General features: G+C 42.5%; 2 protein-coding genes across 6 annotated transcripts in view; one reads left to right on the top strand and one right to left on the bottom strand.

Annotated features, from left to right (window-relative positions):
* The window catches only part of TRIM55 (tripartite motif containing 55), a 41,883-nt gene extending 23,921 nt beyond the window's left edge, over positions 1-17,962 (top strand). For 2 of the 5 annotated variants that reach the window (XM_083451154.1, XM_083451156.1), the window contains one exon: positions 17,239-17,962. In XM_083451154.1, the coding sequence (XP_083307280.1) occupies positions 17,239-17,358 (120 nt within the window). In that variant the 3' untranslated portion in view covers positions 17,359-17,962. Of the gene's footprint in view, positions 1-4,181; positions 4,273-5,931; positions 6,013-13,349; positions 13,392-17,238 lie in introns of all 5 variants that reach the window. The other 3 variants (XR_014513887.1, XM_083451153.1, XM_083451155.1) reach the window with 3 other exon arrangements.
* Positions 17,963-20,111: 2,149 nt separating this feature from the next.
* Positions 20,112-22,190, bottom strand: CRH (corticotropin releasing hormone). Its single transcript, XM_083449756.1, has 2 exons — positions 21,900-22,190; positions 20,112-21,212 (listed from the first exon to the last, which is right to left on the bottom strand). Exon 2 carries the CDS (start codon positions 21,194-21,196, stop codon positions 20,654-20,656), a length of 543 nt encoding a protein of 180 aa, XP_083305882.1. The 5' UTR covers positions 21,197-21,212; positions 21,900-22,190; the 3' UTR covers positions 20,112-20,653.
* Positions 22,191-22,939: the final 749 nt, after the last annotated feature.

Raw genomic sequence — 22,939 nt, 5'->3', positions numbered from 1 at the left:
TAAATGAAACCCACAGTTAGGCACAAGTAGTATTATAAATTAGTGCATCGTATATTTGGTGGGGGGAGAGTGGAAATGACACAGAATACAATGTTTATTTTGTGCACTGTGTACTGGCTTTGAGACCTGGTTTAGTGGTAGCCAACACAGTGTCCTTCCGATACTGTTGGACAACTCCCAATTCTGGATGGAGCTGATGAGAGTTGGAGTCCAATGATGTCTGGATGACACCTAGTTGCCTGCCCCTGACCTAATCAGTCACTATGGAATGGTTTGATGCATGTTAGTTTCCTCCCCCAAGATACACCTTCAGCAGACAAGTTGTAATTTTCTTCTGAATTTTGCTCTCACAAGGTGATTCACATCACAGAAACATAAATATAAACACCCACCAAACACCTGTCTAACAATCTGCTCCAGATTTTGGGAGGCTCTTGGCAGTATCTATCCTGTGTTTGCCTTCTTGCTGCTATCATGACTGCCCATGTGTGTGCCGTCCCTATGGGCCTAAGCTGCCCAGAGGTTAAGAGCAAACCCAACGGAGGCTGCTACTCTCGGTTCTTGTCACTGCTTGCATACTTGTAGAGGACATGTGAGCAAGCAGCAGCAAGAAGAAGGAGCAAGGCCAAAGGCCTTTGGCTCAGCAATGGGCCTCCCACTGGGTTGTTGGCCTTGGCAGATGCCCGATGGTGCTGCACCCTGAAACTGGCCTTGCTAGTTGCAGCCAACTTGAAACAGGTGTGCATGTAATTACTCGAAAGTGACCTTGGAAGAGATGTTAGCACATGGATATTAAGATACATGACTGCAATCCAAAGAATGTGCAAGTAGTTCTATGTGCTCAACAGGGCTCTGGACTTGGATTTCTCTAACATCGACATCTCAGCCAGCCCTCTCCCTGTCAAAGAAAAAAAAAATGCTCCACAGAAAATAAGTTTGAAAATGCAGAAGAGTTTCAAAAGCAATTTGAGATATGACATGGGGTGCACTGCACACAAGCTCTTGAACAAAGTAATGGTTTGGATCTTGCCTCATGTCAACAAAAACTAGTTTTGGAAACAGTTCTTAGTTGGTCATGTACAAGGTCAATTAAGAGCTGAAAGCATTTAATTGACCAGAATTTCATGCATGCAAATTCCAAAATAGCAACAGACAACTCTGTTGGTCTTTGTCCCTCTGTGTACACATCAGGCTGATAATGTAATTTTGCAGCTGCTGAATATACAGCATTTGCTTCTAATTACAACCACATCAATCACACATCTGGAATATATTGTCATAACTTAACCTCTTCTGTATGTACACTGTTTGATCTGCAACCACATCAGGTATCTTTTTTATCACTGTCATGAAAAGCATGGCGTGTTTAAAATTAATTTTGCATTGTCAATAACTTCTCCCATGCATTTTTCCTATTGTGTCTGTGCTATGGTCAGAACACAGTGCAATACAATAAAGTTACTTCCATAGAGGCTGCAATCCTATACACATGCCTACCTGGGAGTAAGTCACATTGAACTCAGCATGGCTTGCACCTGAATAGACTTGAATAGGATTGCCCTGTAAATCACCACTGTTGCAATTTCAGTAAAATTGCAGGGTTGATGTCTGATATCTTTTACACTTATGATGTATTGAAATCCTTGTATATTAAAATAATTGGAAATTATGCTACAAAATCAAGATTTCATCCATTGTTGTGTTAAGATCTCCCCCACCCCCTCAAATTTGCTTGTGAAAATCTATCATGTTCTTCAATGAAAGGCTCAAGAAAATGGTATGAATGCACCACACACAAACAGTATGCCTAATGTGTATGAACTCAACCTTGCATGTGTGAATGTCTTGAAACCTACAGTTTTAAAATATCCACTAACTTTTAACATAAGCATTTCAGAATACCTTTTGTCATTTTATCCATTATAAACACATTACAGAAAAGTACATAATATTCCTTTCTCTGAATCCCATGCATTTGTGTGTTGTGGATTGTGCTATGACTGAGCTGTGTAAGCAGCAGTCAGAGGTGAGCCAGGAGCTAAGAACCAGGAGTTGAGTCAGGTGTTTAGAGCTAAGGACCACCCAAAAACATGGCAGAGCCAGCCCAAGCAGGAAGATTTTTATTCTCCTTCCTGTCCAGTATGACCAATGACCAACTTGAGTGGGTGGGTTCAGCGCAGAGCCTAAGAATGTGCCTATTTATGCACTGGGTATATTCTGGGGAATAGTTACACTTTAACTCATCTTTTGCAGGACATCTTCCTGTGGTCAGGAAATAAACAATTTCTCCCCCACCCCTTTTCCTCAGAAAATTCTGCTGTTTTTATTTCAGTATCATACTTGTACAATCTCCCCTATCCCTCTGCTATTCTGGCTGGTCATGGGCTGTATACATATTTTCTAGACTCCTCTACTCATTGCATTCTCTATGGTTAGACTTATCTAGGAATTGATAACATTTCAACCCTTTCCTTTCCAGATAGTTTTGCCTTTTGTTATGTACTGAGTTGAATAGGATCCAAACTGCAGCAATCTGATTGGTCCTAGAACAATAGGATCCAAATTGCAGCAGTCTGATTGGTCCTAGAACAATGCAGCAGTATGATTGGTTGGCAGGAACCACCCAATCATGCTCCAGATATAAGTGAATCCACAACCTGATTGGCTTACAGTAGAATTCCAGAATTAGCCAATCATGTGCAGCCCATTGTGTAAATAATGTATATAAAGCTGATACTTTGAGGGGACTTTCATTCATTACTCCTCACCACCATGAGCTGAATAAAGAGCATGAAATCACTTTGCGACTCTGAGTATATTTCACCTTTATAGCCTTTTATCTTCTTCCCCTGCCCCTCCAAACTGCAGCAGGCAAGGGGTTCATGAAGTAAAGCGGGAGAGATTATTTAACCCACTTAGCACTCCTGCTTTAACACCCTGTAGCTATTTCACTTCCCACTTAAAGCAGAGCAGCAATGATTGGGTGCTGCTAAATTGTCCACACTTTGAAGCACTGCCAGAATGTTGCTCCAAGCTGCAGCTCTGATAGAACATCATATGGGATGGACATACCAGACCTGAAGGCTCCTGGTTCTAGCCATGGCAGCTCCTGACAGATGGATGCCTTTAAACAACTGTTTTTTAAAGAGCAATAACAATAGGAATGCGTAAAGGAATAGGGGACGGAATAAGAACAGACAGACAGAGCAACAGCACTGCTCAGCTTTAACGCTAAACGAAAGAAAAACATACCCAAAGAGAATATGGGAGAAAACCTGGCATGACCATAGGGCTGGTTGGGAGAAAGAATACAAGGTGAGGCCAGGAAACGATAGAAGGGAAGTGTCACAGCAGTAACAGAAGACATACTTACGCCACAGGTATAAACTGATTTGATTGCCATTCCTTCTCTTCTGGCAATCATGAGACAGGCTTGGTTCAAAGTTCAGTGAGTCCTCTGCTGGGCTCACCCCTGTGGATGCAGTCACTGCCAGGCAGCTGTGTCTGAGCTACCATTTTAATCTCTCAAAATGCCTAGATACAGTGTCAGTAATGGCAGTTCAGTTGTGTAACCACACAGCATATGGAGCCCAATATTAGCCTCAGCGCAGTAGTGGGTCTGCCAGGGCACCGGGGGGGGGGGGGGGGCAGCAGCAGCTGTCCAAAGCTGATGCTGGACCTGCCTTGAGATCTGTAGTTCAAAGGAGCAGGGAATTCTCCCAACCTTCACCAGACTGTAATTCCCAGGGTGGTTTGGGGGAAGCCATGATGATTAAGCTGGTATAGAATAATACATGTTTATGATGCCCTGTATGATTTTGTTTAATTGTTCATTAAATAAACTCTCCCAGCTTTCCTCTCAAAGGGGTAGTTCAGGCACCACAGGAGGAAAGTTTCTAGCAAGTGCATTAGTTGTGAATTATGCCTGCCTGATATTTTACTGGTGCATGTGCTTCTTATGAGGACCAATCTAGCACAAAGTTGAGTTTATGCGAATTTTGAACCTACCCTGGGTGTTCTCATCATAACCACCCTTTTTTAAAAAGAAAAAGAAAAAAGAAACACACAGACAACTGGGGGTGGGGGACAGAAAATGGAATGTCTTCTTCTTCACCAAACTTCACCAAATGAGCAATTTTCTCTGATGACGTTAGTGAAGTATTCTTCTTATTTCCTCACAGGGATTAGCATTCTGCCTCTCAGTTTTGGCTTTTCTTATCTTACTGCACCATCTCTGGAGTCAGATTCAGTACATGCTTTTTACTTTGAGGGGTAGGAACTGTTTTGTTTTATCCTTAACTAACAGCACAAGTCATTTCTGTAGTCATGCCTGCAGGTGGTTAGAACCAACCTTGGTATCCATTCTTTTCATCCTAAAAGGACCATGCTGTCATGCCATCCATGCTGCCTAAAGCTTTTCCTCTTGATCTCCCCTCCCTCTGAAATGTTACCCTGGAGTGTCATCCTGCATGGTGAAATATGAGACCTTTTAAGAAGAAGAGATAGATAGGAAATCCCCAATTAATCCCGTGGATGGTGTATTTCAGATATTAGGCAGTCCTGACATCGTTGAAAACTGTAGATGTAACAACCCGTGGTTTCTTTTGCTGTACACATAAGTAGCCTTGAGGGTTCACCCCAAAGATGTGTTTGTGTAGCACTTTGAGTCTGAGGGAAAGGCTGTGAGGGAGGGATGCTGTTTGTGCTTTTGTATAGTGCTGTGCTAAAAGATTATTCTGTGGGGTTTTTTTTAAAACCATTGTCAAGTAAATAGAAAAGAAATTACATTAAAAATAATCCAAGGGGAGAGAAAAATTCAGTGAAATTGTCAGGGATGGGCTGCAGGGCTTTTGATCTGCTTACTTTCAAGGTAGCTGAAAGGTTTTGTGAGTGTCCTTCCTATCATTCTGCAAGTCTATTCTCTAGTGGTGTGCACTCCACAACCTTCCCAAGAGCCCATGCTTCCTGAAAACCCCATTACATCCTTGGCTCTAAGTACAAAAAAAATGGAGATTACCTACTGGGCACCTGGCAGCTGGGTGTACAAAAAAAAGTTGCTCCCTTTTTTAACCTGAATGTTGTGGCCTTTTGCATTTAAAGAAATGAGTACAGATAGGTTTCTTTTTTAGAAGGTAAAAGGAAGCAGTTCCCTTAAAAACAAAATCAATGATTGTACTGCCTTGGTATCCAGCTATCTCAACTTCTCATGCTTCAATTAAAGCCCAGGGAAGATGTTAGGAAGTAACCTCCTATGTGGGCTTTTCAGATCAAGAAGTTCTGACAACTGGAGAAACTCTAGAGTGCTACACAGATATTTAATGGGGACACAGACACACACACACACACACACACACATTGTAAGTTCAACCAAACACATACCACCTTTCTGAAGTCTGAAAAAGCAAAGCCCCTTTTCCAGAGAAAGAAGACTTTTGAGAAATTAGAGAACAGATTTTGGCACAGCGTAAAGCATGTGGGACAACTCCCATGGAATAGTGCCATTTCAGAATGCAAATCAGGGATTGCATGATTGAATCTCTGCTATGTCAAGAATTACTTACTTACGAGTTTTAGCCTACCCTCTCCTTGGCTATTAATTTACTCTGTGCAGGATGTTTTATATTAAGTGGGGAATATTCAGACTTGTAATCCCCTGCCTACATTCTGCAATGCCATATGATTACCATCAGCTTCTTCCATCAGCTTATGCTATGGTAAGCATGAAACAAATATTACATTCGTTATATTTCTTGGTCCTTCGTTAAAAATCTCAGAGCAGCTTACATAGGGTTTCCAAACATCCTTCCATTTAAATACTAACCATGCTGTGTCTTGTTTAGCTGTATAAATTGACCAGCATGTTGCCTCTGACTGAACAATTAATGTGAGGAATTATTTTTATTTTTTATTATTTATTGAATTTATATACAGTACCGCCCTATACCCGGAGGTCCTATGTACAAGAAATATAAGGTGCATAACTGATAGACATTTGGTGCAGCTGTCCAGAAGGTAACATTACCATGTGCAGTCACTGCGATGCTTGTGTATTTATTAAATTTTTATCCCATCCTTCATCCCAAAGGATGTTTGCGAGGCTCCTGCCTTGTCAGATGTTGGCACAGATCAAATTAGTGTGTAAGATATTTTGGAGACACTCACTGTAGAGATCTCTACAACTGAATTCTAAGCCATCATTTGAAACTGGAAGGTAGATGAATTTGCCTAAACTACTGGTGAATGAAATGATAGTCATGGAAAAAGTAATCTTATTGCAGCTGCCACCCCAACCCCCAGTATCTGGCTGTAACTTTATCATGGGATTTCTAGAGCCAGTCACATACCATAATAGAATGTATCTGCCACAGTGCCCAAAGTATTTGGAATTAACATTTAAAAATACGTGTCTAAGAGATGGCATACATCAGATTTCAAGGAAGTCTGCATTTTGCTAAATCTCAGACAATTGCTAGTTATGCAAATGTACTTAAAGCACACAGTAGCTAATAAGATCATTAAAGAGATGGGACTGAAAGATCAGACTGTGAATTAATGTCATGCCTCATTTGAGTCTCAAGTGATAAACTGTGATTATATTTAAGTTGCTGTCTAAAGTGCAGTATTTCACTTTTGGAATGATCTAGAGTAATTTCAGCACTTTAAGGAAAATTTCAGGATTCAGTTTTGGAAAATAGCTTTTAAGATGTTAACCTTTCCAAACTCAGTCCACCAAAAAAACAAGAATGTTAATCATGTGCTGTGCTTAATTTTTTTTAACGCATGAATATCAGTGAGTCAGATGGGATTACTCATATACTTAGCATTAGAAATTTACTGAAGTCAAGGCTAGATTTTAATATCATAGAGGCCTTAATATTGAATCATATCCCAGGGATGAATATGTTCCTGATCAGTAGATTATGGTTTGTCCTTTACCAGCATTCACACATAGACATATATTCTTGTTCCCCTGAGCCAGTACTGCTCTTGAAATCTTCTGCATCACAAGCAGAATTCTGCAGTTGATGCTGCCTTGGCCAATAGGATACTACTACTATTCTAACCTGCTGATTGCCAGGTACATTGATCTTCAGTATTATGATAAGAGTTTCTAGTTTTATGATATGCTTTGAATGCTTGCTTATTCAACAATTTCCAAAGTGTTTTACCTACAGTGATAAGGGAGAAAAATAAAACATTTTTTTCTGTTCAACTTAGAACCCTTGTTTTTCAAGCCTTACTCCTTTTAAGAGTTGGAATAAATTGGGGGCTACTAGCTAATAAATCACATAGGGAAGTCTTTCAAAAGAAACAGTAACAATGATTCCATGTTGCATCATTTTCAGACTAAGCTTTAGGTTTTATAGAATCTTGAGCATAACAACTCTGAGTGTCCTGTTCTATTGCCAGATTTGGGGGGGGGGATCCCACATTAAATATTCTCTCTTTCAGGACCATCATGGCTCCAGGTCTCAAATGGCCAACACACCTAAACTTCCTTTAGATTCCCCAGTCCAGCACATAAGCCTAAGAAGACTAGGGATGTAAGAAATATGGCTGTGCAACTTCTCTACCCAGATCCCAAACCAAATTAGGCCAATTTGGGTCTACTCAGGATTTGGCTGGAGTAGGTTGAGGCAGACCTGGGTAGATCAGGTCCACCCAGAGCAATCTAGGGCTGTCCAAAGGGGTGTGGTCAGGCAGTGAAAAGAGTTGGGGTTTTCCCCTCCTCCAATGACCATATGTTTAAGGAAGCTTTAAATCCTTAATTAAACACTGTGCGAGGACCCTGATTTGGTTTGGGGTCTGGATCCTGGTCAGATTGGGGTCATTATGAATCACCAGATAGTGCCCTGAATTGGATCTATGTGGCCCTCTTACACAGCCTTAGTTAGAAGGCCTCCATTTACATTCCACCCCGTATTTGTCACATGTAGTGCTGTTTCCATTCTGCTGCAGTTCAGCTTCCAACAAGTTATGCCATTTGCCTTGCTGCCCACTGTGGTGAAAAGTTATGCAATCAATTACATAGTTAACTATGCAATTACTTTACATCATCATTATGTTATTCCAAGCCATTCATTTCAATGCAAAGGAAACACAATGCAAATTGGGGGAAAGAACGTCACCAATTACATATTGTTATGCATCATTTGACACTTTGCAGGAGTGGGGTGAATCCATGTGGGGGCAATTTGGAAGAGGGAAAGGATAATAGAAAAAGGATGCACCAACATATCCTTCCTTCTTCTTTAATTCTGATTACCCCTCCAAACATGGCTTTTCCTGTAATAAAATAGCCAGTGGGTTACAATTACATGTGTTTGGCCCTAACAAACATAATTTTAAACATAATTAATTGTATATTTAAAATCAAGTAGCTCACCCTTGACTTCTTTCTTTTTAATCTTCCTTTCTTTTGTAGTTTCTGGAAATTGCTCTTGTGATTCAATCACACCAGTGTGGAGCTGTTGTAATGACAAAACGTTTTTGTAAGGTTCCCAGGCAATGCTTTTGCTATAATTAGTTTTGCCAGTGATGCCTTCCCCTAGCATTTAATAGTCACATCTACAAACTACATTGTGAGTCATGGGATACCTTCTGGTTTCTGAATTTAGACCTTTCCCAACAATCTTGCCTCAGAATGATGGCGGGTACAGATATTTTCTCTATTTAGACAACAGTGCAACCAGGCTGAGCTGGCCTATGCACTTTGCTTCACTGAAAACTGAAAAATACTTGTCATCTCTACGTTAATTTAAAGGCTTGTCTTGTCATCTCTACGTTAATTTAAAGGCATTGTTGTTGTTGTTTTTAATGTAAGGAAACAACTGTTGTTTCTTTCAAAATATCATGGAATTTTTATCTTCTAGGTCCTGCCACACAGAATCATAGAATTGTAGAATTGGAAAGGACCCCAAGGGTCATCTAGTCCAACCCCCTGCAATGCTGGAATTGCAGCTAAAATATTCTAGCCGTGCCTTTAGCACAGGATCCCTTCTTCTAGCGATTGGTAGGTGGGAGGAAAGGAGGGATTGCAGGACCCAAAGTCAGCTTTGTGAGCTGTCCTGGCCCCCTGGTGGTGCAGCGGTTAATTCATGGCAATCTCCCACAGCCACATCCCCTCTGAATAATAGACCCAGCAAAAATGAAGTGTGGCTTCAGCGCCAAGGCAGCTTTATTCTTAACCTTCCCCTGCCTCCTTTGGTTCACCTTCAGTCTGATGAAGGGTTACACCGGTCACTGTTCTGTGACATTAGAGGTGGGGTTCAACGAAATAGTTGCACAAGTGCAAGGAGGAGTGCGGGTGCAATGTAATTTTGTCTTTCCCCCATCTGCACCTTGTGAGCCCCCGAATCTGCTCTGGAAAACAGGAGAACCCCAAAACAGATTTAGGAGTGGGCATAGGGGAAAACATCCTGTCACGCAAAGAGAAATCCTTGTGTTGACAGGGTGTTCTCTTTAGCACTGCCCAATGACCAGGGGGAAATAAAAGGGATTTTTCAAAATAAGAGTGGCTGCCAAACCCTCCACGATCAACATTCTTGTACAGGAAATGCCTGTTTTCCCATTTGGTATATACAGTTTTTATGCTGTACTTCAAGCCACTGCTGATATTGTGGAGCCATTGCATCAAAACATTCACAGCACAGGGTTTTAGACCTGGGAAATGCAGTGCTAGCACATTTGCCCTGTGAAATATGCCTTTGCACATATCATGATTCAAGAGCACCTATTGGATATGGCATCACTAGTGGCGAGCGAAACAAATACATCTCCCTTTCCTTGGTTGCATCTTTTCATGAATATTACTTCTGGTTAGTTTTGCTATTTTATCAATTCTTTGGAGACTGTGCTACGCTCACTGTACAATTCTTGTATGGAAGCATGCATCTAATTAGACTCATTTGTTTTTAAAAGAGACTTAACAACTATTCCCCTTCGTGGCAAAACTATTATTACATCTATTATCTGGAAAGGTTAAATTTATTATACCCATTGTCACTGAAAGGTCACTTGCACGGGAATATTGCACAATGGCTAATCGTTCTGTGATCCTGAAATTCCTATATTGTATCCAATTCTTTATAACGGCAGAACTGATCTGTATAGGGGAATGCAGGGCAATTCTCATCATCCAGAGACTAATTCATAGGCTAATGGACTCACTGGTATACTAATTTATCTTTTCCTGCCTATACCTTTAACGTCCTACATATGCTCAAAAACTCTTCTTGCTCAAAACAGTTCAAGAGCAGGGCAGATTTTGCCAGATTTAGGAAGTGCTTGGGAAGCATCATAGGGCATCTGTCAGCATGTAAAATGTCTTTCCTGTTCTTCCTGATGGTGCTCTTAATTTCCCTCTTAAAAGTTGTAACAGTACCAGAGTGAGAAAATGAGATTAAGGCCACTGCACTTCCTGGCAATAGTGGAGAACCTGTGGCCTTCTGAATTCTTTTGGATTACAATTCTCATCATCCCAGTCAGCAGAGCCAATGGGCAGGAATGATGGCAGCATCTGTAGGACAACTGATTCCCTACTCATGGTATGAAGGAATGGCTAGAGAATTGTTACTTTTCATTTTGCTTAAAAAGTAGCCATCAACCATAACCCAGAGATGGTTATTTTATTGGGTTCATTAAGATACCACCCTTCTGCTCTTTCTTCATTATACTAGAATAACACTGCTGGAACAGGGGCATCCTTTTCACACATTGGCCAGCCAAATGTCCACAAGCAAGACCTGAGCGCAGCAGCACTCTCCCCACTAGTGTTCTCCAGAAATTGGCATTAAAAAGTCATGCCACCTGCAGTACGTATGCAGCCATAATGACTAGTGGGCTTTGATTGCCTTATATATGTGGATTTGTCTATACCTCTTTTAAAGTCATCAGCTTCCTAGTAATTAGTACATTCAGTAGTAACCAAGTCCTTGGTGTAACTATACACTATGTGAAGAAGTACTCTCCTTTCTCGGTTCTGATTCTTCCTCATTCATCTGCAGGTCCTTTATGAGCAACTTTTAAAAATCCATCTCAATATTGAGCATTGTGGGACCCTGCTTCATCTGCTCTGGTCGTATGAGCTGAATGAAGTTACATTTCTTGCCTTTCCCATCCATTACTACTCAGTATGACTCTAAGAGTGAGAAGAAAACACACCACAGATCCAACCAAATAAGATTTAAAGATGAAAACATTCTAGAAATAACCAGAAATCAGAGTAAAGAAAGATGTTGACATTATACTATGGACTCTGTCCAACTGCTGAGTAACTTCGAGGAACTAGAATGTGTTGATGGTCTTGATGCATCAGCAAGATGGTCTATTTATGGAGCTCTTACTGAATGGAGCTGGCCTCCATAGCATGTGCAGTATGCCCATAGCTGTTCTTACATGCCCCTCCTGGCATATTTGCAATATCTCAGCTTAGTCATTCATTCATGATCAAGCGATATGTGTATCCAAACCTTACAAATTATTCAGGCTTTGTTACCTGATCCAACGAATCCATGGTACAAAGCTCTGCCATGAGTCATAATCTTAAATGGGTCTCATTCATCAGGTCCTTTCAAAGAACAATCTATATTTTAAAGTGCCGTCTGCTTCTTAAGTGGCATACTTAGACAATGCTCTGCGTCACTGCTAGAATAGCTGCCCTTCTCTCCCACCAGAAGAGAATGTTTCTTTTGGCAGTTTTTGAGGTCTACGTCTTGTAACACACAGCTTGCAAGATCTTGACTTCATGATGTCTCTTCACAGTTTTCTTAAAGAGCATCAAACAAGCAAACAAGATGAGGACGAGAGAGTATAAAGTTAGCTTTCGAACATTAACACCCACAAGTTACTCTTCATTATTTTTCAGAGCAAACTTGTATGCAAGCATTATGTTATCTCTAGTTAAGCAGCTAAACAAAAAGTTGTGAGCAAGTGATTCAGAAAGATGGTTTGATCACAGTCTATAAACCAGACATTGATTTGGAAGATACAATACAATGGATTACGTTTTCTGATTTGTTTAGTTTTTTACATGAAAGGGAGACAGACAATTGTTTTTATGTGAGTATGATAGATTTAGATTATTGCAGTCCTATTAAAAAACAACACTTGTCAGCATATGTTTAAAGAATTCTGGAAACAGTCATTTAATTTAATGGACCACTAGAGTTTTCTGTTAGAAGATTCACTGGACCTCTCGAGAAAGGCGAGAAAATTATGTTTTCACTGCCTCTTTTTCATCTGCTGCAGTCAGTCCAGTGGCCCACAACTTATTTTTGTTAGATATGAATGGTGAACAGGGCTTAATAATTCCCTAACAGCAGGTGGTAATGTTTATCCTATCAGAAAGTGATCAGAGAACACACCAGACAACTGCTAGACCAAGTGTCTCCTCCCTGTTTCCCCTTGAGTTTGAAAAGCATCAGACAGCTGGCTTGGTGCACTGTTCAGTTGCAGCATACAAGATGCTTATGGAATCCATCTTGAGCCCTCTGCTGATGCTTGCCCAGTTCCCTCACCTGGGTGGAAGCCACCCCTGTGGGATAAGATGTCTGTGAGAGAGATTGCTGCTGCTATGATAAAAGCACCCTGAGAATCATACACTACAGAGTAAGATGATAGGCAGAGTAAGATGTTTCGGGCTTAAATTTGTATTGATAGCTTTGTATAGAGCCACTGAGATAGATTAGAAGTGTAATGATGTGCGGCATTTTCAGCTGAGTCCACTGGAACATTCACACTTTATGGAACAGGGCTTACTTAAGGGTCTCCTTCCCCTGAAAAGGTTTCACCATTAGTTTAAGCTCCCTAAAGTATGCTTGACATTACATCCTTCAGGGAACTTACCCAGCCTACACACAAAGAGGAACACTGCATTCATTTCTCAGGACTATTTTTGGAATCGTTAAGGTTGTGTGAAATAAACAGCATTACATTATCCTTTTGCCACATAGCTCTAATTGTAACAGAATGAAAATCTATTTTGGTGAGACATTCAGTCCCCATGGGCGCGAAAAGTTCACGGCCAACCACCTTTCTGAGAATTGAACAGCTAATCTCATGATGGATGGAGTTTGCTGGTGCATATTTTACCTGCCTACAGTTATGTAGTTGAACAATTTATTTTATAAGAAAAGAGTTTCACTTGGCTCCCAGAGAATTAAAAATAGGCATAAGAAGAGAAGTCTTTGAGCTTATAGCTGTATTGTTATGATAAAAGTTGACAGCTGTAGGAAGTTCTGCTGAAGGGATTATATTACATTACCATGTAAACAGAAACTCTTTAGAGAAAGTTGAAATTATTTTAAAATAACCTATAGTTACGTCTGCCATTCTATTTAAATTTTCAGTGGACAAAAAATAGTTTCTGACCATGGAGAAGAGCCTATGTTGTAAGTAATAGATTATTAGCAGACAATGCATATTGTAGTGGTGGGAACATTAATTTGACAGACAAGGGTTGAATTCAAATCAGTACAGCCCTGATGTGAAAATTTTGCAAATAATGAGTTTTTAAGACAATGCTTTTAAAATTAATTGAAGTCAAATTCAGATTCTGGTTGTGAATTTTTGGGTGCAGGCAGGCAAATGGATGAAGCCCAGGCTTCAGTGGCAAAATTTGAACCACCTTTCATTCATTACATTCTTTTTCTAGAATGTACCGGTAACTTTTATTAAGCGAAATTATAACATTTTTTATATAAGCAAAGTGCCATTTCAGCAGGAGTTTAAGACCGGGTTTCCCTTTTCTCCTTTACTATTAACATGAAACACATAAATTAAATTACCTACATTCAAATGCACTTCTTGTTTTCTAAAATCATATATTATTATATAATGGAATATGTGATTTTCAAAAACAAGCAGTGTTGATATTATATAGCAACAAATTCAAAGGACATTTAGACTGCAATTCTGTCCCTATTTATCTGAAATTAAGCCCCACTGAATTAAGTGGGATACTTATTTCTGAATAGGCATGTGAATAGACACATACAAATCAATTTGCCTTGTGGAAGAGTTAAGGTGCACGATTCATGCCGTAAAGCTCTTGCTGGACTATATCACTTCAGACTGGAGGTGAGGAATTGCATTTTTTTATGTGCTTGCATATAAAGAGGACCCCTTATGGGGGGGGGGACAGCTAGAATATTGGTGCAATAGGTTCTGAGAGGGAAAGTCTTAAACAAAAATTCCAAGTGTGTATGATGTTTCTGGATCATGTCTGCTGAGTGCTGGAGTGATTACCAAACATTGTCATTTTAAGTAGAAAACTTTAACAAAAGCAAGTGGCTTTTTAATTTTGTTAAATGTGAATAAGATGAAAAGTGTGGAAATGGAGGATAGGATGGGTGGTTTTAAGGAAGGATCAGCAATGTTTTCTTGATGGTTGCTTAAGGATTGCCTGCCACTCAGAATTTACTAAAAAGGGAAAGAGTGGAAGGGGATGATGGATAAAACCAGAATAGCCCATTGATAACATTGCTAATGTTATCAATGTGGAGTGAAAGTTTGTATCTCCTGCACAGTAAAAGCCTCATACTCAGAGGTGCCAAATGCCTGCACTATGGAAACCAACTTAAACTAGTGCAGGAATTGTCAACAACTTCTGCATTCCTGGGACCTATTCTGTATTCGAGACTGGGATCCAGTGCCATTCTGCCACACAAACTCAGCTTGTTCCTGGGTGGTCAAACTATTAAAATTCTCGGTTCTATGCCCTTTAGCAATAAAGCTTTCATAATGGAATGCACATGGCAGAATGAGCACTGACTAGGGAACTGCATTTAAAGAATACGAAACCAGATAGAGAAGCAGTCTCCCCAGGTAACTTTTTTCACTGCTCCCTGTTTTGCAGTGCCAGTCTTCCTTTGGTGTAGAGTGGCAGTCTTCCCAACACCTGGCAACCACATCCCCCCATCAGAATGACACAAAAATGTCACATAGTGTCAGTCTTAGGGTATTTTGGCAGGGGGCATGGTGGTGGTTGGCTGCTGTTAGAGGAGGAGTGCAAATCCCACCACCTGTACATTCAGCCAGCTTTCATTCCTCTGAATTCAAAAATCACCCAAATGACACCCCCCCCCCGTCAATGGTGGTAAAAGGGGCAGGGATTTTAGCACTATGGGACCAACCCTGTTCTCTGTTCTCTGTTCCTTACATAGGAAGATGCCTTATACTATCAGACCATTGGTCCACCTTGCTTGGTATTTTCTACGTCAACTTGCAGTAGCTCTCAGGATTTCAGACAGGTTTCTCTCCTAGTCTTACCTGGAGATGCCAGGATTGAACCTTGGACCTTCTGCATGCAAAGCAGATGCACTGAGTTATGGCCCTTCAAATAAGGGCATTAGCTAAAACAGGAGTGCGAACCTTTGGCGTTCCAGGTGTTGCTGAACTACTACTCCCATCAGCCTCAACAAGCATGCCTGATGGTGAAGGATTATGGGAGCTGTAGTTCAGCAATACCTGGAGGGCCAAAGGTTCCCCATGCATTAGCCAAAAGGTGTCATCTTCCAAAAAGATATTTCCCAACAAGCAAGGGACATAATTTTTAAACCCTTGATGTCCCATTAGTTCAGTTCACAATAATCAACAGTTGTATTTGCTTAGTCTTGCTCAGCTATGCCACTGAAACAGAGGGTACAAGACTGAACTGTAGCAATAATGAAATTAAGATGTGTCCATTTAAAAACCTGTGCTAATAAGTGTACAGAATTATGTGCCCACATATTGTACTTGCAACAGTATTACTTCAAAAGGATCATCCTTATTAGGATGGTATTTTAGAGTTGGGGCCCTATAGAATGAATCTGCTTGGTGCAAAATCCATTTATGATGTTCCTTATTTAAAACTAAGGATCTGGTCCTTGAAAGAAAATGCAAAACTGTTATTAGATAGAAAGAAGCAAACTACTTTTTTCACACCCACTAGGCAACAGGTCTTGTTTTGCAAACAGCATGACTCTAAGCCAACTAATACCTAACAAGTCATCATTCCTCACTAACTTGGTTTAAAATTTAACACTGTATATTTACAAACTATGCTTGGGACATTGCCAGACCATCTTTATCCCATATAGCAGTTCATCATAAGCATCTGTGATAGAAACAGTATTTCAGGTATAGGGGACCTATGGCTCTCCAGATGTTGCTGAATTGCAACTTCCATCATTCCTGGTTGTTGGCCATGCTTGCTGGGACTGATGGGGACTGTAGTTCAGCAACACCTGGAGGACCAAAAGTTCCCCAGACCTGCTGCATAAGTTTGTGTTTTCTGATGAGCTATTTCAAGGTTCTCTACATCTTAGAGATATAGAGCCATGGTGAGGTGCAGCATACTCTTTTAAGAGTAAGGAGGGAAGTGCCCTGTGTATTGAACATCTTTGTGTGCTCTGGGTTTAGTGAAAATTTGGAAGATGCTTCTGTTGAATTTTTCTTAAGATAAAAAAGGGATGTCCTGGTTGGCATCTCTATTAACCATCATGGTAGAGTACAAGCGCTATCTGAAGACTTTCTATGACCAACTTAAAAAGCATAAAATCATAAGTTCTGTTGATTTCATGGGACTTTGGGTTTACTTCCAGAAGTCCAAAGCAATTGATATAAGCTTTTAATATTATTCTACAACAATGTTCAAAAGGTTCCAAATAACTTTGGATAGCCATTTCTTAATCTTTTAATGAACACATGGGCCTAGCAGAGTTCTCTTCATCAAAACCTGTTGAAATGAATAGGAGCTGTGGAAGATTACATACTGCTCTCATTCATCTCAATGGGGTTTGTGCAAGGACATTTTCTGCTGGGTTGTGTTTCAAACAGCCTTCCTCAACCTTGTATCCTCCAGATCAGGGTTTCCCAGACTTGGGACTTCAGCTGTTTTTGGACTACAATTTCTACCATCCCTAACCACTGGTCCTGCTAGCTGGGGATGATGGAAATTGTAGTCCAACAACAGCTAGAGACCCAAGTTTCTGAAACCCTGCTTCAGATGTTGGATTCCAACTCCTATCTTCCCTGCTCATTGGCCAAACTAATCGGGGCTGATGAGAGTTGTATTTCCAAACTAGGCTGAAGAAGGTTGCTCCAAAGATGTTGTGGTGTTTATGTATTTATTTTCCACAGCCATCAAATACTTCTAAATAATTGTTTTTGATGGAACTGAGTAGTCAATATGTGTAGGTGCAAGATGAGTTTTCAGATTTTTCCCATTGTAAATCTTTATTCCTCCACCCCTAGACTGGGTCTGAACCATCCCCTCAAGGGCACATGGAAGGACGTCCTGGGAGCAATGAGAGAGTTGATGAGCCGGCTCGTCATGTCTTCTCTTTCTCCTGGTTGAACTCATTGAATGAATGATGACTCTCCATCCAGCTGGCTTCTGGAAGGATTCATAGGAAGCATGTGACTTGGCTCAAAGTGATAACAAATACTGCATTAAAAGGAATGGTGGATCACATTTTATCCCAAGGATTTTGCTTGAAAAATTTCTCATTGGATTTGACTCTGTAATATTTGTTTGCAATTTGGGAAAGGGGTGGGAGGGAAGAAGGAATGTAAGCTAATAGCTGATCATGAACCAATGGAGGATCAAGTTCCTACCAGCTTTGGAGGTAATGGCAGGTATCAAGTGGTGACCTTATTACTTGTCAAGGTCACCTCATTGGCTAGGTACTGAGTTTATGTGATAAGGCTTTATCTAAGAAAGGTGATATGTGATATAACAAGCTGTTGCATGATTATTGCAATTGATCCTAAGTGTGCCGCAGCAAAATTAATGTCAAAAAATTATGCAGAGAAAAGAAAGCAGCACAATACTGTTTTTACAAGTAAAGTGCTAAAGGCACACAAGACACATCTGTAAATTGGGGACTTCTATACGCAGTTTTACAGGAGTGGTTTACCAATATTCTTGCATAGCTGTCTCCTCACTAAAGGCATTGTTAATAAACTTCACATTACACAGGTTGACTCTTTACCTTACCAGCAAGCTTTTCAATGGATGTGCATTGGCAAAAGCCACACATTATAAGGCAGGCACAATCTCCACCAAGTGACACAATTAAGCTCTGCCTAATGAGGGTTTGGAAACAGTTTGATGGTGGTCCCCTACACTGCATGGCAAAACCACATCTGAAATCTGGAAGAAGGTTCTTAAGCAGTTTGTAATGTGCCAGATGGAGGAGTTGCTTTCTGAACAAATTATGTCTGAAATCCAGTGGTAGTAGAACCCTTGGATGTGTTTAATGAAATGCCCTGCATTGTGGTCTAAATGCTGACATCCTGTTGATCATTATGAATGTGTACAGAGTGACATCATTCACATTTTGTACTCAACAACATCAGCACACTCTTCATGTAATGACATACCCTACTATAGTAAGGTTAAAATTAAGTGACGGTATATGGGTTTCCTCCACCACTACCATTTGATCCTCACAACATCCCTGCGAGATTGGTTAAGCTGAGGAATAGTGGCCGGCTTCAAAGTCATCCAGGGAGCTTCATGGCTGGGTGGCGATCTGAACCAGGGTCTCCCTTCCTAACCCAGCCCTGGTCCACTCCTAACTGCTCCAGCACGCTGCTCAAATGAATGAAGGAGTGGAAGGGTAGGGTGAGGTGGGCTGGAATAACTTTATCCCATTGTAAGACCACCAAAGATGGCTAAGGACTGTCTCAGGGAGCGATGCATCCATTACTTCAGGGTTAGCTCATAAGATCACAAAACAGAGGCTAGAGATCTGCAAAAATGGGGGAGTCAACTCTCTGCTTTTATCGTGCTGTACTCTCTATCCCCTTCAGGCTCCTTCGGCTATGAGTGGAAAAGTTGACCGGCCTCTCAATTGCCTAAATTGTGAGAGGACATTGGGGGAAATCTAACTTGAAAAATACCTAACAGCTCATTCAGAAATGTGCGTCTTCTTCATCGATCTCCATTGAAAGATTTGTCAGCAACAGATTTCCGTCCAAGTTGGCTCAGTTTCAACTTTTGTAGCCACAGCTTCTTTCTTTAAAATAACTTTGTCATGGGCTCTTTCTCCCCCGCTACCCCTCCAAAACACCCAAAATGTAGTAAGCTAAATTGCAGTGAGATGAAACCGGTTTTCGCATCAGGTTCGAAGACGCAAAGCAAAGGTGGAAAGAAGTTGTGTGTTAAATCGGAACGGATTTTTGTGCGTGGAAGGAATCTAAGTATTGTGGATGCATAACGTCAGATCTGAGTATAAACGAAGCGATGTCAATCCCACTTGTGTTACTGAAAGGACTTAGGAAGGGGAGGAAGGATGAGGAGTAGAGGTCTGAAGAACAGATTTCAGCTGGAAATCGTTTTCTCTGAACTAACGAAGCTGGGTTTCTAAGGGAAACGTCGACTGGTCAGTGAAACATCCACTTCATCTACTCCACGGGTGGATTTTTAAACCTGGTGACAAAGCGGGCCAAGGGCAGTCCAGCTGGGAGTGAGCCCTATTGAAACCAGTGGATCTTACTTCCGTGTAAAGGTGCGCTCAACTCGAGTGTTAAGAAATGCTCCTATTCCTTGCAAAGAAGAGCAAGGACTCACCCCCACCCCACCCGGGCTAACATGAGCACCCTGCGGAGTTTACTTTGGAAAACAAGGGTGGGGAATCTGTGGTCCTCCAGGCGTCGTAAAACTACAACTCCCTGGCCAGGGTGGCTGGGAGTGTCCTAAAATGAGAGGAGATCCAGGGACTCAGCCTTGGCAAGGGGTCTCTTTCTCCCGGCTGAAAGCCTTGCCCTTTAATCCTAGATGTGTGAGGATAAATTCGTTAGCATTCTGTATACGCCCAGATGCACTCTCTCAGGGGTAACTAAGATCTGGAGCTGATTTCCTAGTAAATTCTGAGTCAAATGTAGCACCGGAACTGCTGAACTTCCAAAACATTGTCCCGGCACTCCCCCCCCCCCGCCCCGCCCCGTTTCTTATACTGTACTATTTCCTAACCTCCCTTCACCTCTTTCCTATAGATAGGTTACCTATGGTCGGATGCTGTTCCGCCTTAGCCCCACTCAGCCTCTACTTCTCTCTATGCCACGATCGATGCATTCGCCACTGACACGTCTCCCAGGCAAGGAAGTGTAGGAAGCCGTGGTTCCTTTGCAGCTTTTATTAAAAATATAAATATTAAACGTTCTCTTACACGACCAAATCGACCGAGCGCTGAAAAGATGTTTTATTTGTGGAAATGTTTACAAAGAAGAGAGAGAGAGAAAGGAGAGTGGCTTCCAAATAAAAAACAAAATAAAATAAATAAAGCTCAATACAGAGGAGGACGCCCCAACCCTCTCCCCCGCCCAACACCCCAAAAAGACAAGGCTCTCTCTCATTCGCCCAGCTTCCAGTGGCTGAGCCGCTGGACCCCACCCTCAAAGAGTTTGCATTAATCGTAACAACGAGGGAAGAGGAAGGGGGGGGGACAAAGAGTTAGGACAGCAAGTCACAAACGACACTTGGGTACAACGCTGGGCATGCTACTGACGCGCTAGGTTAGGCTGCGTGTCGACTGGACACTCTCTACGTCGATCAAGCTCTCGGTGAAAAGAAGAGGAGAACAGCACGAGGGAATCTGTGTAAATATCGTGTGCGAACTGGAGGATCTCTTTGGTAGGGGGCGGGCGGAGGGCAGAGAGCGCTTCATTTCCCGATGGTCTCCAGCATTTTCCTGTTGCTCTCGACCTGCTGCGACAGCTGCTCCGCTCGGGCCATTTCCAAGAGTTGCCGGAGGAGGTGGAAAGTCAGGTCTATGGAGATCGGCGAGTCCTTGGACGAGCGCTTCTCCTTCGGGGCGGCGTCGAGGGGAGCGCCGCTGTCGTCGTCGCTTGGCCAGGGCTCGGCGGCGCCCTCTAGCGAGCGCTCCCGCACGTTCTGCAGCTGCTGGACGGCCGCTCGGAAAAAGTTGCCGGCCGAAGCAGACGCGGCTAGGTGGCTGCCGCCCGAGGCGGAGGAGGAGAAGGAGAAGGCGGCGGGAGAGGGGGTCTTGTGCAGGTTGCCCAAGCGCACGAAATACTCTTCTCCCACGCGCAGCAAGATGGGCAGCGCCTGCGGCTGCTCTTGGAGGAGATCCGGCTGCTGCAGAGCGGGGTCGGCTGGGACGCTCTTGCCGAGGGCTCGGCACTCATGGCAGGGCAGCAGAGCGACCAGCAGGATCCCTGTAGAGACCAGCAGCTGGATCTTCATGATTCGGCGGCCAGATCTGGAAAAGTCACAAGAGGGGGAGGGAATGGGCATAGTTTGCTGTCAGACGGACTCCCGCCCTTGGGTCGGCAAAGCCTAGCGAGGGGAAGGGGAAGGTATCCCCGCCGGCAGCTGCTGCTGCGACGGTCGCTGTCCGCGGTGCTGAAGGTCTTCCCTAGCTGCCCCCTGCCCTATCGCAACTGTGAATTCATCTGCACCATGGCCCAGTCAACCCAGTCAAATCCGCTCACAAGGGGAAAGTTTGCACCCTCCTCTTTGGGTCAAGGGCTGCCTCGACACCCGTCTTTATTAAATGCATCGAATAGAAAGAGCACGATGCTTTAGCGCGCAGCATAGCAATTTATGGGCTAGGTTACTTACAGGTCAGAGCACTGGACAGGTGGTACTTTAATCAAAACCTTAGTATAGGAAACCCAGGTGTCTCAATCATTCAGAGCAAGCGAAGTAACACCTTCCTTCATTTCTTTTAAACGCTGCTCGACTGCTTCCAGAAAACCTTCTGTTGCCCTTAAATAGCCCTTTCTATCATGATCCCATAATGACTTTTTCTTTAGACTACACACACGCACACACCACACCACCTGCGCTTTAATAACACACACTTATTCAAACTGCCCAGCGGCAGTATCTTCTCAAGAGAAGTTTGCCTTTTGTGCATGTGAGGCTAACCTGGATATTTTCATACCTTGGAGATGCTGGTGAAGTTTAAGCCGGACAGGTGGAGTCGCTCAGCAGTTGGGTGCCCCCTTTCGTCTCCCTCTCAGGATGCGTATCTATTGGAGCCGTCTTCTGCCGTCCTTGTGATCAGTTTGCTTCCTAATCAGAGCCCGGGTGCGGGATTTTTATAGGTTAGACCCTCTTCTGGAATCACGCAGCCCTTGCCTAATAAGCTGACGCTTTCTTGACAGCTCGCTTGCGTGCCCCGATCCACTGCTGAATAAATCATGGGGGCCGTTTCAGAGCAGCAATGGGCAACGTCCTGCTATCACAACCCAGAATCTCACATCCAATTATATCAACAGATATTTATCGCCTCGTTAGTGACGTCAGCAAAGCCCGCGACCGGGGAGGGGGGATCAGCAGGACACACTTCCCATTGACAAAAACCCTTGAATGAAGAGTTCCCAAAACGCGTGGGGGGTGGGGTACAACAGCGAGCGCCACCTTTTACTATCACAGGTCAAGGTGACCAAAAACTTTCCACTCTGGTCTCAGAGGAGAAAACCGTCTATAACCGAATCCAGCTTGTCGAGTGCATACCTACAAAAGGCAGAATGCCTCGCTTAAATTCCTTCCAATGGAAAGTTATAGGAAGAAGCAAATATGGAACATAAACTACCTTATGCTGTGTCAAATCACTGGTCTATCTAGCTCAGAACTGCCTACACAGACCGGCAGCAGCTATCCAGGATTTCAGCCTGGAGTTTCCCCCCAGCTCTACCTGGATATGCGGGGACTGAACCGTCTGCATGAGAAGCAAATGCGCCCCTCTCCAAAATAAAAGCTGGTCTAGCGGACAACCACCTCTCCTGATCTGCAGGAAAGGGAAACCAAGCATCTAATACTTAAGCATTGGGAAGCACCTGTCTGAAAGACAAGCTAGTGACAAAAACTGCCTTTTTAAAATGAGAGTTCTCTCTATCACCAGCCTTAGAAGAGGGTATGTGGGTACCGGCAACATTCTAGCAAAACCTGGCAAGGAATTCTCGTCGAGCTGAGAGGTGA

This window comes from Podarcis tiliguerta, assembly GCF_965153285.1.
Source record: "Podarcis tiliguerta genome assembly, chromosome: 7".
NCBI classification, from domain to species: domain Eukaryota; kingdom Metazoa; phylum Chordata; class Lepidosauria; order Squamata; family Lacertidae; genus Podarcis; species Podarcis tiliguerta.
Note: the sequence above shows the minus strand (reverse complement) of the source record. Positions and strands in the feature narration are given on the sequence as shown.

Coding starts and splice junctions, on each gene's coding strand:
- CRH (XM_083449756.1), bottom strand. CDS start 21,196: ATGAAGATCCAGCTGCTGGTCTCTACAGGGATCCTGCTGGTCGCTCTG.